This window comes from Rhipicephalus microplus, chromosome 1 (assembly GCF_043290135.1).
Source record: "Rhipicephalus microplus isolate Deutch F79 chromosome 1, USDA_Rmic, whole genome shotgun sequence".
Lineage (NCBI taxonomy): Eukaryota > Metazoa > Arthropoda > Arachnida > Ixodida > Ixodidae > Rhipicephalus > Rhipicephalus microplus.
Window position 1 is genome coordinate 78,461,871 of NC_134700.1, and position 17,771 is coordinate 78,479,641.

At 45.6% G+C, this 17,771-nt stretch overlaps 1 protein-coding gene across 5 annotated transcripts in view; it reads left to right on the forward strand.

Annotated features, from left to right (window-relative positions):
• Nucleotides 1-17,771, forward strand: part of LOC119178658 (transcription termination factor 2-like) — a 123,429-nt gene that overhangs the window by 64,852 nt on the left and 40,806 nt on the right. For all 5 annotated transcript variants that reach the window (XM_075869572.1, XM_075869558.1, XM_075869552.1 and 2 more), the window contains one exon: nucleotides 8,447-8,529. In XM_075869572.1, the coding sequence (XP_075725687.1) occupies nucleotides 8,447-8,529 (83 nt within the window). The remainder of the gene's footprint in view (nucleotides 1-8,446; nucleotides 8,530-17,771) is intronic.

Consider the following 17,771-nt stretch of genomic DNA (forward strand, 5'->3'; position numbering starts at 1 on the left):
TTCAGAATACTGCTTCAAGTGTAATACAAGTCCAGCATTGAGAAAATGGCAATGCGTAACTGCACTCGGGAAGTTGGACTGTCTAGGCAGATTTAGCAGCAAACGTTGTCACAATCTATCGCGGGTTAGCACAAGGTAATGATGGCAAACTAACATTGTCAAAGGTAGCATGCTCCGCTAAAGCAACCTTTTTTTTGACTCCGTTAAGACATAGGTCAATGTTATAGAAAATAAAACCGTGTTGGTTTCACCAAGCATATAAAGAGTGGTGCTGTCTGAATGACGCTCCGTTGAAAACTTCGCTCTAATGAAATGTTCGTTCTGCAAAAGATGCGTGTATTTATAATTGTTGAAATTGCTGTGTGATATTTACTTTGACGAAACTCTTGTATTGGTGAAAAACTTGAAACGACCATCGCGGGTGCATTGAGACGGAGAAAGCTGGCAGTGCCTCCGACTGCAGCGCCACCACTGCAGGCTCGCGAGCAGGAGCCACCTTGGAGCGGCCGGTTTTCACACCTCCTAATTCTAGCCACCTTAGCGGTGGTTTCTTGTGGTGCCAATGCATGTTTTAGACTTCGTCGGCGTATTTTCAGGTTATGAAAATGCATCAAAATGTTAAATTTTCGGTTTACTGTATAGCAATAAACATCTGAGCCTGGAATCGCATCGTGAAATTTCGTTGAAGCGAGATGGCAGAAGAAAAAGTGTTCGTTGTGGTGACAATATTTATGCATTGACTCCTATGAACTGCTGACGGGGAACCGTGAATTTTTCGTTGTAGCGGGAATTTCGTTGAAGCGCGTTCATCGTAGCGAGGCTCAACTGTATTCTAACAAGCGAAAATGCATGGTAATTCGAACGCCCAAGCACTTCCGACGGTTAATTCGAACACACCGCGCTCCGAAAATGCTATCAACACCCGGCCTAATCCCACGACGGCTCCTGCGACACCTCAACACTGCCCGCGAAGGAAATGAAAAGGAAAGAAAAGGCTGTGGTGGAATGTTTGCTCTCTCTCAATTGCCGATCTGCGATGCACCCATGTCACGCTTTTCTCTTTTCCGTCCCTGCCACGTAAAGACCCTTCTCCTTCCAACGCCGCGCGCAAAAAGAAAGAGGCAAAAAAAAAAGAACGATGTCACTGGGTTGAATGAATGTGTGGCTGAAGGAAAGGAAGCCCCTTGCGGGAGCACGGATCTGCGTCTTGAGGGGGGGGGGGGGGGGGGGTCTGTCACGCACCTGTGCCACGCTTCTCCTTTTCTCGTCCCTGCCACATAACCCTTCTTTCAATGACGCCTACGAAGAGAGCAAAAAAAAAAAAAACTGCCGTGGAGTTTTTTTTTTTTTTTTCTTCAAATGCTGATCTGCTTCTTTCTTGCTGGAGACACTCCTCCTTTCTCGTCACGTGCTGGCCAAGTTGCGGCTGCGTAGTGGAGAGCGGCAGGCTCCGCTACCCAGCCGTTGCTTTAGAAAGTGTCGGCGCTGGACATTTTCGCGCGCAATTTCTCTTGCCAGGAGAATCCAGGAACCGAAGTAGAAATGCTTTGCAAGCTGCGTGCGAAATTGATTGACTCGCTGCAAGGCAAGCGTATCACCGATTACTTCAAATAATAATGGATGTCCTATGATTTGTGAATAAATGTAAGTCAAAACAGAGAGCTGCTGCGCAACGCAAAAGACTGGGCACAGAACAATGGCTATCGTTTTTCATGGCACTGCAACGGCAAGATTCTCGTTAGGAAAAGAGAGGGTGATAGCGCGGTTGTCATTCGTCGTTTGGGTGACCTTGATAAGCTGTGATACTGTTACCCCGCATTGCATTGTTTACTTCCTGATATTCTTTTGATACTCGTCTTAACATGTTTCCCTTAACCGCACCTATAGACCTTATTAATCTTAAAAACTTGTATGACACTTGTTGTGAAAAAAGCCTCAGTTGCGTTCATTTCAACCTTAGATCGGGAAGGAATAAACAGGATGAGCTCGAATATTTTTTTAGTGAAGCACAAGTAAATTTTGACGTTGTGATGTTTTCGGAAACGTGGTTTGCTTCGGAAGATGATGTATTTACGTTTCCAACTTATAAATCATACTACATGAACCGCACAGGCAAAAGGGGTGGTGGCGTAGCTATGCTAATCTCAAGTAAAATAGACTGTGAATTGATGTCTGAATTCACCTGCATTTCTCCTCTATATGAAATACTCACTGTTAGATGTGGTACATCAGTGTTTTGTGTATGTTACCGCCCTCCATCAAATAATGTCCGTTTGTTTTTTTCTTTTTTAGACTCACTGTTAGAATTTGTGAGTGAAAAAAAATATGCCTTGATTTTAGGTGGTGACCTCAACATCAACATGTTAGCTGAGAGCAGTGTTAAATTAGAACTTGAATCAATGTTAAGCTCGCATTATTGTCAAAATGTTATAACGGCTCCTACGCGAATCACTTCACAGTCATCAACACTCTTAGATCTTTTTATAACAAACTTTGATACTTCCCTTGTTACGGCTGGCACTTTGATTCACAATATTAGTGACCACATGCCTATATTTATGTTTGTTAACCAACTCAATAACGTACCCAAACAAGTGCGTGCAGAATTTTCCTATAGACTTATAAATCCTGAAACACTAACCCTCTTTAGAGAGCGCTTAGGCAGAACCGACTGGAGCAATGTGTTCGCAGCGAGTGCCGCCAATTTGGCATACGATTTATTTATGAACAAGTTCACCGAAATATACCTTCAATGTTTTCCCCTAAAGTCATTTAAAACATTTAAAAAAAGTCGGAAACCTTGGGTAAATAAAGAATGCCTTAAGCTTATAAGAAAGCGGGACCAATTGTTCAAGGCATTTATTGTGAGTAAGTCCCCTGAAGCCCTCAAAGCATTTAAAAAGCACCGAAACTTTGTCACCAAACGCCTTCGTGATGAAAAGAAACTATATTATTCGAACCTGTTTAACTCAACGCAAGGGCGTACAGAAAACGTTTGGAAGGCAATTAACAGTACGCTTAATAATCCACCGGAGGAATTAACCAAAATTGTGAAAGATGGTACAGAAATTCAAGGGCCTGATTTAGCTGATGCATTTAACGACTTCTTTTTGTCAGTTGGCGGCCCTACAACCAGTAGTACTTCTTTAATATATATGAATATTCGAAATAACCAAACAATATTTCTAGAACCAATTTCAGAGAGTGAATTAGTAGCGACATTTTTGACACTCAGTAATAGCAAAGCCACTGACGCGGACAATATTCAGATGAAACCTGTTAAGTATGTTATTGACATACTAGCACCCTGTCTTGCCTACATTTTTAACATATGTTTGTCCACAGGACATTTCCCGCGAAACATGCAGATAGCAAAAGTGACAGTTATCTATAAAAAGGGTCCCAGAAATGACATGTCCAACTACCGCCCTATATCGATTCTACCTGTATTCTCTAAGGGTCTGGAAAAAATAATTTTGAAACGTTTGAACTCTTTTACTGACAAGTTCAACTTGATTACTTCAGCGCAGTATGGCTTCCGGAAAAATAAATCTACTGAGCTCGCGCTACTGGCACAAAAAGAATACATTCTAGAGAATTTTGAATCCCGAAATATGGTACTCGGTCTTTTTCTTGATTTCTCAAAAGCCTTTGACCTCATTAATCATAAAATTCTCCTACAAAAGTTGGACCATTACGGTATAAGAGGCGTTGCACACAAATTAATCACTTCATACTTGCAACACCGAACTCAATTCGTCGTAATTCAAGGCAAACATTCCGCAACAAAATCCATTAAAACAGGCGTCCCGCAGGGAAGCATTTTGGGACCGTTTCTCTTCATACTTTACGTTAATGAGATAGTTCGTATTGATGAATCTGCCCATTACATTATATATGCTGACGACACAAGTTTGTTTTTTTCAAGCAGATGTAGCAGCGATCTAGGTAGCCGAGCGAATAACGCACTGTCTAAAATTAACACATGGGCCCAAGAAAACTCTCTAAAACTAAACATAAAAAAAACAAAAGCTGTTTTATTTCACCCCCGCCACACACAAGTTCAGTTTCCCATCATTTCGTTAAATAATTTAGAAATTGAAGTCGTCAAAAGTTTTAAATCATTAGGCGTGTATTTTTCACAAAACATGACATGGGATGATCACGTGAACCATATTATTACTAAACTATCTCGTATAATCGGCGTCATGCGCCGTCATTGCTACTATTTTCCTGTTTCTGTAAACATGCTCATATATAACTCGTTGTTTTCTTCATTATTGAATTATGCCTTTCTTGTATGGTCCACAACGACAACTGTAAACGTTTGCAAACTTACCATCTTGCAAAAGAAAGCTTTGCGTCTTGCCTCTAAATTACCACATCGCAGCCACACAGCAGAATTGTTTAAAAAACACTACATCATTCAGGTTGCATCAATATATGATTATAAACTAAGCCGTTTATATAAGTTCGGTTTATTGAAAAATAATGATACGATTGCTAGAATAGCCAGGTTAGAGAAAAATTTTCCTGCTTATAATGTACGTCAACCTGAAGTGTGGCACATATCAAAATGTAGAACGAAATACGGTAATCAAATGTTAAAGTTTCAACTGCCTGCACTTCTAAACCGCATAATTAGGGAACATAACATTGATATATCTAGCATATCACCAAAAAAATTGCGATTAGTGTTTATATAATAATGTGATCTAGCGACTACCTCGGTGATCTTTCATTGTGATCTTTCATTGTTTCTTTTTTTAGTGCACATTGTGAAACACTTTTATTTTGGTTGTCCTTAGCCGCACGTCTTTCTGTGCTACCCTGTGTACTAGGGGGTCAGGGCTTCTCAAGCTGTTCTCACAGCTTTTACCTGCCCTCCTCGTAACATGTATTTTGTTGTTGCGGAATAAATTTCAATTTCAATTTCAATTTCTTCTGAAACTTCCCCCTCGTGTGTTAGCTCAATGCACATGTGCCGCTGCATGGAGAGCCCTCCGTTTATTTAGCTTTCATTAATTCGAACTTCTTTTAATTCGAACAAATTTTTGGGCCCCTTCGAGTTCGAATTATCGATATTCGACTGTATTATCCTCAAATCGATTCATCATATTTTAAGCTAAAAAGCTTGTTAGATGGCTTATATGGTGTAAGTATAAAAAATTTCAAATGTTATATGTTTTACAGGTTATCACTTGCATCATACCAAAAGTCAGTACCTCCTGCTACTCAAAGTTCTTTCGACTTACTTTGAATGAAAAAAAAAAGGGGGGGGGGGGGCGAATTTGAATAGAGGCCTTCTTTGAATTTTAAAGAAATCATATGCAGGTTAGTTAGGTCATGACATGCCTGCCAAGTCTCCCGGATTAGCCGGTAAACTCCCAGATTTGGATCGTTTCTTCCGTTTGTACGGTTGTCATGAAAATTTCCCGGAAATGGAAATTTTTGTGCGTGATCCGGCCGCCTTGACAAAAAAGCAGCTCTGTCCACTCCAAGCTTTTCGAATCTACCCCATTTTATTATGAATGAGTTTTAGAAGCGTTCATCTAAACGTACAGTAAAATCTATGCGAAACTGCGGTAGAGACGAGTTTGTAAAATTCTTCAGCGAAATTCCATTATGTCTATCGGGCCTAAATTTGAATGTTCCGAACACATTTCCTAATCTCGGCTCTTGATACAAACTTTAGTATGGAAATCAACGAACGAAAGCCGAGAGCAGCGTACTCGAAGCTTCGGAAGTACGCGTGCGACCGGCGCATGCACTGCCTTCTACAGTGTGCGTGATTGCCGTTGCCACAACGACTGTCGACGAAACCGTGGTCGCTTTTCACGCGATCTTGTATAACTGACAAGAGTCCTGAAAGTGTGTGTGCATGCAACGCTCAACCAGTCAAATCAATGCTGCTTTCTGCAAACCGTGCGGACAAAACCGCGGCAGATACGATCGTATACGGTATAAAACGACTTTGTTTTGAAGGCGCGTCCACAGTAAAGTGCACGGGGTTGAAAAAAGAACTACCATTTGCCGCAACCGCCGCACACAACGTGGTCGCGGCGGCGCGATACCGATTTACGAGCTCCGAGGGCACGCAGCGGTAAACTAAAGGCAGTAAATGCGAAAAAAAAAAAGTCACAGTTTCGCTGCAAGGGCGAAGCAATGAATGCGACAGCAACAACTTGGAATGTCGCACTGAGAACGGCAAGCAGATCGAAACGCGCAGCGCACTGCTCACGCACAAATGACGCACGAAAACAATACACACAAGACGAGAGCGAACTAACAACGTTTACCGCTCAACACGTAACGCTCTGTTTAAAGAAAAAAAAGCGATGCTTGATACATGCTCACAGGTACGAATGTGTGTAAACTAACAAGTGTTCCAGTTATACCTAGCAGTGCATGAAAAGCGCGCTCTTTTCGCAAACGGGGCCTCTGCGTAGATCGAAGATAACTTTGTGGGCCCGGCAACTAACCCAATCGTTCCAGTAGGGCGACATTAATCGTTCCAACATAGGGCGACATTCCTGTCAGTGTAACACCCCATCGATAAATGAACTCCGCATGTGGAGTTCTTTCTGACACAGACCTTCTTGACCTAATGGAGGTTGAACTCCTCAAGGGCTGTAAAGAACAGAATGTGACCAGTGTGAAGCGAATCATCATACGAAGGAACAATCAGGAAATCCCTACGAGTCACTTGATATTGACCTTTGCCACTAGCGAACTACCACAGACAGCAGAAACTGGTTACACTAGGAAACCGATCAGACTCTATCTACCAAACCCTTGCGGATGTTACTAGTGTCACAGGTTCGGTCATGGTTCTCAGAGCTGTCGTGGCCAACCTACATGTGCAAAGTGTTGTGCCCAAGGCCATGCCTCGGAGACCTGCAATAAAATCCCACACTGTGTAAACTCTGACGGAGACCATGTGATGAATTCACGTTCTTTTCCAATATGAAGGAAGGAAAAAGACATCGCACTGAATGTCCGGGAAAACATTTCCTTCGAAAAAGCACACCGAAGGTGATCGGCTTTTCATGTCACAACCTACGTTGATGCGGCGCATCAAAGCAGCGCCGCATCACTGTCTGTCACTACCCAGGCCCACACAAAAAGAGCCATCGTCTGTGGTGGCCGCACCCATGGTTGAGGAAGCCAAGTTTGCTCCACTTACCAAGCCACAGACCCAGGCGACCCCAGGGTCTTCAGGTCTCCAGACCACATCTCGCCAGATGAGTTCGCAAACACAACAGCAGCTCGCATACGCGGGCGTCCAGTGCTTCACATGGGACAATGGACACACACACATGGTACCTCAGGTGCCGGAAGTGCGCCGTAGCTCACTGGAGTGCGCTAAGAAAACCAAGAAACTGATAAGAGGGCCTGACGATGACCCTGTTATTTAAAATAAAACTTCACACTTATGTTCTCTCGGGATGGTGGTAGGTGGCAAACTCGCCAGTACGACTTAATCGCTCACAGTTCTTTATGATAGGCATCTTCTGCTAAATGCTCGGTAGTGCATGAGGCCCCGTGCAGTTGTAAGCATACCGCATGCATTTCATGGGCGACAACCCAAATGCACCAGATTGCCGTTTGTGTTGCCTCTTTGTGCGAGATTGATAAGTCTACCACACAGAGGCATTGCTTTAATGGAGGAAAGCCACATCGCTGCTCTGTGTGGTCAGGAGCTGAGTGGGCATAGTGAACACCTTCACGACAAACACATGCATATGCTACAGCTTGCACGTGCCCCAGCAATGATGGAGTCAGCATAGTTGGTAATGTGCCGCACACAATTAGGAACGATCGGCTGCACATGGCAGCATATATTGCATGTCAATGGAGATCTTTGTGCAGTAGCGCATCATTTACATGCCCACACGAATCGGTTAAAGTTGGACGATCCGCTTTTCCTCCACTTTTTTGTTCCGCGTTGTCGCTTCCAAACGCCCCGTGCGAGAGAGATAACCTGCCCTTTGTCGGTATGGGTGGCGCTCATCTAAATAGTTAAGCGGGGTTCGCGGCACAAGCTGTATGTATTCACATGAGCCTGGATGCTCACCAAAAAGTCTGATAAGTGTACTGGGAGCCATTGAAGCTATCTTGAACATGGGTGGTGATTTGACCACTTGAGCGGAGTTGAAAAGCATGAATTAATTTTTTTGGACAGCCTGATCTTGCAGACAATTTCTCAGTTCCTAGGAAGTCCTAAAAATTGGTAATTTACTGTGAACACTATTTGTATTCAATTCGAAATTGATCATCCAAATCACTTGTTTTTTTTAATTCGCTTCGAACTTGAAGTCTACTTTTAACACACGCCTAGTTTTTATTACCTCTCGACACCTTGTTGCTTGCTAGGTTTAGAAATGTAATTTCTGTAATGGGCTATTCCAATTGTGTATTGTGTCCTCCCCCCATTGACTTGCAGGGCCTGAGGCACTCGCCGTGGTGATGAAATGTGTCCTGCTTCGCCGAACAAAGGAGCAAATGGGCAAGGATGGCAAGCCACTGGTGAGGGAAATTTGCTTTTTGCACTATCGTTTGCTTCTGCTTTCATTTTTCTTTTTTGCACACTGCCCATTTTTTCTTCTACATTCTTGGCCAGTCCTTATGTGTTTCTGAATCAATTTACCATATACAGTCGACTCTCGTTAATACGAAGTTCACGGGGACCGCGAAAAACTTCGATTTAAGCGGAATTCCAATTAACCACAATGAACGAAAAATACATTTATTTCAAAGCAGTTTATGAGAAAAATCTGTGATTGCCGTTTGCTTCTGTTTGGGGAATCTTGCAGCAGAAAGCAAGTCCTGCAGGCTGTATATGTGCCAGAGTGCTTCCTTGGCGTTGCTCTCAGCAGTGAAAAACCGCTGCGCGAGGGCAAGGCCTGCGGCTACATCAGCAGCCCACGGTAGTGGCTCACTTGCGGCGTCGTCATTGTCAACCTCATTTTCGTGACTAGCCTCACTGGGCTGAACCATCTCCACGATCTCAGCGTCTGACAGTGCACCGCACGTTTCTGCTGAACTGTCAGTGGCAATGTACTCCTCGAAAGGGACGTCGCCGAGAGCTGGCAGGAGACCATCAACGTCAAGCTCGCGAGCTGCCATAGTAAATGCACGTGAAGCTTTGTCGCACGTGGAAACGCTGAGTCCGCACATGACCGTAACGAGATTAACAATGAGGTTCGGAACCGGAACCGCCGGAGCAGCTGGTTCGTGATCTGAGGTGCTGCATGCAACTGCGATGCCATCAGCTGACGCTTTGAGCTACGGCGCTGTGGTCAACTCGATACCCTTGGGTGCCGGTCGGACACGCATTGTTATTTAGCACTTCAAAAATAGAAAATTTAACAAACATTACGATTTCCTTCGGGTATTCGATTGAAAATAAAATCGAATTAACCAAAATTTCAGACGTCTAGCTTCCAATTACCGAGAATTTCTTCCTGTTTAACTGCATGCAAAACTGACGGAACCCCCACTACACTTCCAATTAACCGATAATTCCAATTAATCGACTTCGAATTATCGAGAGTCGACTGTATTTGAATATACTGTAGCCCAGACTGAAAGAGCGCAAAAGAAGAACAGAAAGGATGGTCTCGAGCGATGGCTGTTGAGCAGTGTCGGTTCAGCACTGGCTTTTCAGTGCAAATAAACCCATCACATCCGTAAAAGCTTTGGTGGAGGTGCTGAGTTTTCGCTGTCCTGGACCACATAGCTGAAGACCTTCGAAAAAGCGGACGCTTGGCTGGGCTACCACCAGACAACATCTGCATGACCGACGACACAGCAAGCCCATTGATGGGCTGCGCTGCTGCATCAACCAGTGTCAACGACATGACACAAGGTGGCCGTCGACCTCGACAACCTAACTACTGGGCGGGTGAATCACGAATATTCTCAGGTAAAACTGAAGACGTGAATACTTGGCTGAAACACTACGCCAGAGTGAGCTGCTACTATGAATGAAGCGCGCCAAGGATGTGTACTATTTTCTCATAACGAAAGAAAACAAGAGCCCCGCAGGGGCGCCTGCACAAGTAGGCGTTTGGTGTGTAGCGACACCACGGACCCGAGCTAACGGGGGAGTTCTGACTCCCTCCCACGCCTAGCCGTGCGTGGCTTTGCCGTGTCCGGGGAAAAGGGGATCCTGGGGGTTGAGCTGACGCTGGGTGATTGGACCTTTAAGGCCCCCCGGCAGAGGCAACACACCCCTTTGGCCCCGGCTTCACGTAGACGGCACCCCTGGGCTGACCCACCCAGGGGAAATCGGCAGTCGCCTTTTCCTATCTCTCTCTCCCTACATCTTCGTCTTTATCTCTTACTGTTTATCTGTCCTGTCTTCTACTCTCTTCTGTTTACTTCCAAACTTCCTGGCGGCTAGGGTTAACCCTGTGCAAATAGCCTACCTTGGTCTAGGCGCATTGGGTTATAGTGGCGTTGTACGGCTGGCGTCTGCAGGTTTCAGCATCTGTAAACCTGCAGCGTCCCCTCGTTGGGCTCCGTGGTGGGTGGCCGCCAACGCTACTGAACAACATACAATTAGCATGCACAAAGCATTCCCTTTACTAAGTGATCGTGCCTCCTCAAAGCGGGTACGCACCGAAGATATCAAATTTTTCATGCGGCCAAGACAAACCTTTCCTCGATTCCATGTTATACACTGTGAAAAAACTAACAAGCAAGCCAGAACAGTATCCCCCTTCGTAGTGGCTAGGTCCTTAACCGAAACTCTCGGTGCCGGGTACAAGGTTACCAAAATGGCCAGTGGAGATCTACTCCTTGAAATACGTGAACAAAACCAATTCGATAAACTGAACACCCTCACAACGTTTGGAGACACACCCATCAGTATTACGCCACACAGGTCCATGAACTCATCTCGCGGGGTCGTATCAGACGTAGATTTGCTTGAGCTGACGGAAGCTGAACTTCTGGAAGGATGGAAGAGCCAGAACGTGACAAACGTACAGCGTATTAAGATCAGAAGAGATCAAAAGGAAATCCCAACCAAACACTTAGTACTGACCTTTGCTTCGAGCGATTTGCCGGAAACTATTCAGACTGGGTACACAAAGACATCCGTGAGACCATATATTCCCAACCCCCGCCGTTGCTTCCAATGCCAGAAATATGGCCATGGCTCCAAAACGTGTCGTGGTCGCCAGACTTGTGCACAATGTGGAGTTCTAGGCCACGTGTCTGAGAACTGCAAACAACCACCACACTGTGTAAACTGCGAAGGAAACCATGCCGCATATTCACGCTCCTGCACATACTGGAAAAAAGAAAAAGAAATAATTACGTTGAAGGTGAAGGAAAACATTACATTTAAGGAAGCACGGCGAAGAGTCGCTCCATTCTATGGAGCTACATACGCTGATGCGGCGCGTCAGGGGGCACCGCCGCACCAGCCCTCGCCACTCCCCCGGCCCGCGCATACCGAGCCGGTGGTTGTGGCACCTGCCCCCAAGGCGGCTGTAGCCCAGGCTACACCGCCTACTCCCAAACAGAGACCGGAGACTCCAGAGTCCTCCGGTCTCAAGGCCTCACCTCACCAGGCGAGGCCCGAAATTCGAATTAACAGCCCGCACGTGCGGGCATCCAGTGCCTCCGAGGAGGCAATGGATACGTCGGCACCCTTGGTGCCGAAAGAGCGGCGTGGCTCCTTGGAGCGCGCCAAGAAAACAAAAAAGCCGATAACAGGGCCTGGTGACGGCCCTGTTAAGTGAAGTCAAACTCTGTCTAAACAGCCACTCGCTTTTCGTACACACAGCACTATTTTACATTCACCATGAACACTCAAATTATACAATGGAACGTCAGGGGCCTTTTCAGAAACCTTGACGACATCCAAGAACTCTTACACGAATACTCACCAAAAGTGCTGTGTGTACAAGAAACACACCTTAATTCAAAGCACACAAATTTTCTCCGTAAATACGTTATATTCCGAAAGGACCGTGTTGATGCTATGACATCATCCGGAGGTGTTGCCATCATTGTGAATCAAGGAATTGCATGCACACACTTACAACTCCAAACATCCCTTGAGGCAGTGGCTGTTCGAGCAGTTCTTTTTGATAAACTGATCACAATCTGCACTATCTACATTCCTCCTAGCTATCAGCTGCAAAAACGTGATTTACACTCTTTAATTGATGAACTTCCGGAGCCCTATGTTCTCCTTGGAGACTTTAATGCGCATAGCAGGCTATGGGGTGACTCTAGGTATGACGCGCGAGGTCGACTGATTGAAGAGTTCCTTCTCTCCTCAAGCGCGTGTCTTCTAAATCGAAAAGACTCAACGTATTATAATCTCGCCAATAACACCTACTCCTCCATAGACCTAAGCATAGTATCCCCATCTCTTGTGCCCCTACTCCAGTGGAAAGTCATCAGTAATCTGTACGGAAGTGACCACTTCCCCATAGTTTTGAGCACAAATACAGTAACTGAGTGTCCATCACGTGTTCCCAAGTGGCTCATAAACAGAGCCGACTGGGAACACTTTTATACCATCGCTCGTCTAGGTTGGAATGACATAAGTACTTTGAACATTGATGTTGCTGTCAACTACTTCACAGCATTTTTGATTGATGCTGCAACAAAATGCATCCCACAAACAAATGGACACCCTGGAAAACGGCGTGTGCCATGGTGGAACTCTGAATGCCGAAACGCGCGCAAACAGCAAAACAGAGCTTGGAGGCTGCTTCGGAACTCACCAACAGCCGAAAATCTTGACACCTTCAAGAAAATAAAGTCTCAAGGCAGGCGAACGCGTCGGCAGGCAAGAAGAGAAAGTTGGCAGAAGTTTTTGTCAGGGATCAATTCATACACACAGGAAGCTAAAGTGTGGAACATGGTCGGTAGGATAGCAGGAAAACAAGTACACACACTTCCACTCGTAAACACTCAGGGTGACACCTTGGAAGATCAGGCAAACTTCCTCGGTGCACACTTCGAACAGGTGTCCAGCTCATCCCACTATACTGACACTTTCCAAAAATACAGAACAAGAATAGAAAAGCAAAAACTCGAACACAAATGCACTGGATACGAGGCATATAATCAAGCGTTCAGTCTAGCTGAGCTCCGAACATCCCTAAACTCCTGCAGTACTTCTGCCCCAGGTTCTGACCGTGTCGTTTATGAAATGTTAAAAAACCTGCCGATCGAAACGCGAAAAACCTTACTTTGTTTGTACAATGCTATCTGGTTTTCTGGCACTATCCCTAACTCCTGGAAAGAGGCTATTATAATTCCCGTTTTGAAAGAGGGCAAGGACCCTTCCTTACCTTCCAGTTATAGGCCTATTGCACTCACAAGCTGCTTGTGCAAAATCTTTGAAAAAATGATAAACTGCAGACTTGTACACTTTCTTGAAATAAACAATTTGCTCGATCCATTTCAGTGCGGGTTTCGAGAAAGTAGATCCACCACAGACCACCTTGTTCGTATCGAGGCACAGATCAGGGACGCCTTCGTCCATAAACAATATTTTCTCTCAGTATTCCTCGATATCGAAAAGGCTTATGATACAACATGGCGTTTCGGAATGCTAAGAGACCTGTCCCACCTTGGCGTGCGCGGAAGAATGTTTCACATAATCGAAAGTTACCTGTCAAACCGGACATTCCGTGTCCGAGTGGGCACGGTTCTTTCCCAAACATTCGTCCAGGAAACAGGCGTGCCACAAGGTGGTGTACTTAGCTGCACACTTTTTCTCATCAAGATGAATTCCTTGCACTTGTCCATCCCTCGCAATATGTTCTATTGTACATATGTCGACGACGTTCAGCTTGGCTTCAAGTCATGCAACTTGGCCATGTGTGAGCGGCAGGTTCAGCTTGGTTTAAATAAGGTCTCCAAATGGGCAGATGAAAACGGATTTCGACTTAACCCACAAAAAAGCACATGTGTCTTGTTCTCTCGAAAGAGAGGCATGCACTCGGAACCCGACATTCAACTGAACGGGCAACAACTGTCCGTCAAAGCCGAGCATAAATTCTTAGGCTTAATCTTGGACAACAAGTTGACCTTCGTACCCCACATAAAGTATTTAAAAACAAAATGTTTAAAAGCCATGAATGTTATAAAAGTGTTGTCACGTACTACGTGGGGTAGTGACAGGAAATGCCTCATGAACCTGTATAGAAGCCTTATTCGCACCCGCTTAGATTATGGGGCCATTGTTTATCAGTCAGCGACTCAAAGTGCTTTGAAGATGCTGGATCCCGTGCACCATTCGGGCATCCGCCTTTCTACGGGTGCTTTTCGCACCAGCCCCGTAGAAAGCCTTTACGTTGAGTCAAATGAGTGGTCCCTTCATCTGCAAAGAACCTACATGTCCTTTATATATTTCCTTAAGGTGAAAGCAGACAAGAGGCACCCCTCATACTCTACTATAAATGACTTATCGAGCTCCATTCTTTTTCAAAACAGGCCTTCAATGAGGCAGCCCTTCTCGGTTCGCCTGAAGGGTCTAGCTGAAGACACTGGAGTGTCACTCGAACACAGTTTAATGGCCCCTGTTGCATACCTTCCACCGTGGCAGTGGCAAACTATAGATTGCGATGTGTCTTTCTTAGAAGTTACTAAACATGCGCCTATTGCCCATATCCGAACATATTTCCTGGAACTTCAACACAAATACACACGTCCTGAGTTCTTCACAGATGCCTCCAAGACTAACTCCTCTGTGTCCTACGCTGCTGTCGGTCCATCCTTTTCGGATGCTGGCCCTCTACATTCAGACACAAGTATCTTCACAGCGGAAGCCTATGCGATACTTGCGGCGGCTAAACACATCAAGCAATTACAAATACAAAAAGCAGTAATTTATACAGACTCCCTCAGTGTAGTAACGGCTCTGCACACTCTTAAAAAACACAAAAACCCAGTCCTTGTCTCACTTTACTCCACTTTATGCACACTCTACTCACTCAAACAACATGTTGTAGTGTGCTGGGTGCCAGGGCACCGTGAGATTCAAGGCAACGTGAGGGCGGATCAGCTCGCTGCATCCGTCCACAAAAGCAGTGCCCCTACACCGATATCGATCCCGGCCCTTGATCTCAAGCCGTCTCTCAAACGAAACCTCAGAGTATACTGGCAGAGCAAGTGGGATACACATACACAAAACAAACTACACGTTATTAAGCCACACCTTGGTCATTGGCTGCCCGTATCGAAATCGCGTCATACAGAGGTAATTCTAACGAGACTCAGGATAGGACACACATACATGACACACACACACCTTTTGTCTGGTGGCGATCCACCATTGTGTGACAGATGTGGGGAACCATTGACCGTCCTTCACGTGTTAATCCAATGTAAACACTTAGAAACTATAAGAAAACAGCATTTTCCATTACCCTACCGACAACATATACCTTTACACCCTTCAATGTTCGTCGGTAGGGAACCGCTTTTTAGTCACAAATCATTATTAGCGTTTTTAAAGGAAATTCATAATTTTCATATCATATACCCGGGCATACCGTAGCACGACCTCTCTAGAGAGGTTTTTGCTGCGGTGGCTACACAGGAAAGCACTTGCCTCACGGCCCTTGCACGCAAGGGTACTAACGTGTGAGGTACTTGTGCTAATGCCATACATGTCCACCATCGTTTTTCATTATCACCAACTTTTGTCACCTATTCACACCATGCACACCTTTCACGGCATAGTCATGATTTTATTACTTGTATGTTTTTACCCGCTTTAGTGCGAGGAATTTTATGGCCCTTATACAGCCACTTATCACAATCATTGTCCATATTTTTAGTAAGATGAACTGGCGCTCTTTGGCCGTGAATCGGCCCTTGCGCCATAAAACATCAAACATCATCATCATGAAAGAAAACAAGAACACTACTTCTGCTTTCAGGCAGCAGTGTCGCACATTCGAGGCTTTGAAGACCCAAAGAATTATGAAGACATTTCCTTCTTTGTACGTCAAGTAGTTCGAGAAAAGCTCGCTCAGCTTCAAGCAAGTGACGCTCACTACCAATGCTCGTTCGCCGCGCGCCTCGAACTACTTTCCTACTGGAGGCGAGAGCGTCACGTCGAAAACCGACCGTGCACAGAAACTGCATATTTGACCCTGCGGCGTCTGTCTTCCCCGACAAGTCACAATCACCTCCGGATGTCATGATCTCGACGTGCCGCTGCGGACTTCTGACCATTGTCAGCCAGGCCTCTATCAGAAGACTACTATCCGCCATCACGAAATATCAATACGGAGCACAAAGTCTGTGCGTACTGATGCCACCTATGCTCCTTCTAATGTAAGCTGACAAGTCCCTGTTTACTACACATGTGATCTCCTACCGCATAATTAACACTTCTGTCCTAGCTGCCGCCTGCTCTGCCAGGTTTTTCGACATACCCTGCTCATATGCATGAAACCTGGACCTCTACCCCGGCCAACCACCGTCCCCTGCAGCAATGGCTTAACGAATCGCGAATCGAGTCCCTCGCCTCCGACATGTTCCCGCCAGTCGCCGTTTCCACATCGTCGGTTGCCTTCCCCGCATCAGCTGGGGAACTAGCTGGTGCGACCGATAGAGGTGCGGTCGCGGGATGATCGGTTTCGCCAATTCCTCCTTCTGCTGTGATGTTGATGAACAAAGTGCATGTGGGTATAGACGGGGTAGGTACCTTTGCTCTTGTAGACACTGGTGCTGCTGTTTCGGTTATGAGTCTTCGTTTCAAACATCGTTTCTTGGGTCACAAAGTTATGTTCGTGTGGGATCCTAAAGAAACTTTTCGTGGAGTTGGAGGCAAAGCGTTATGCCCTGTTTGAATTTGCTCACTTGTACTTATAATTGGTGGACAAAATTTCTGAGTTGAATTCACTGTACTGGCTCGCACAACTCATGACGTCATTCTCGGTATAGACCTTCTTCGTTAATGCGGTGCTACGCTTGACTGTGAAACTGAAGAAATTCTTCTAGAAAGTACATTGCTCACTGCCACAGTTGACAATTTTCCGACTCTCCCCAATCGACGCTCTTTCCTTTTCTGAAGATGTGACGATCCCTGGTCGGACAGCTGTGTTGGTTCCCATATGCTTTTCTCAAGTCCACTCAGGACCCTGCACTGGACTTGTCGAGCCCAATCATACAAAGGCCATCAAGAACAATGTGCTGGTCCCGCGGTCTGTCATCGCAGCCATCGGCAGACATGCTTGTTTGTAGGTGCTCAACGGAGCCTCAGAGCCTGTTGTTCTAGCAGCTGGATTTAAACTGGGAACTTTTGAGGAGCAGGCCACAGTTGACGTCAGAATGGTCTCAGAGTCTCCAGCCATCAGTCAGACTGCGCCGAACTACCCAGCCAAGCTGAAATGCATGATCAACAAGTCGTTGCCTTCTTTCGAGCAGATTGTCCTCGAAGAGGTGCTTACACGCTACGTGGGAGTCTTTTATTGCACTCAAGACAAGCGTTGTCTCATGTTACCCGAATCCCATATGCACGACCGCATCAACACGGGAGATGCTACACCGATAAACCAGAAACCCTGTCACGTATCCTCGTCAGAAAGGAAGGCGATCGCCAACCAGGTCAGCGACATGCTGCAGAAAAGCATTATTCAGAAGTCAAGCAGTCCCTGGGCAGCTCCTGTCATAATGGTAAAAAAGAAAGACAACTGTTGGTAATTTTGTCTCGGCTACTACCATCTCAACGACGTTACAAAAAAAGACATTTATCCGCTACCACGCGTCACAAAACAGAC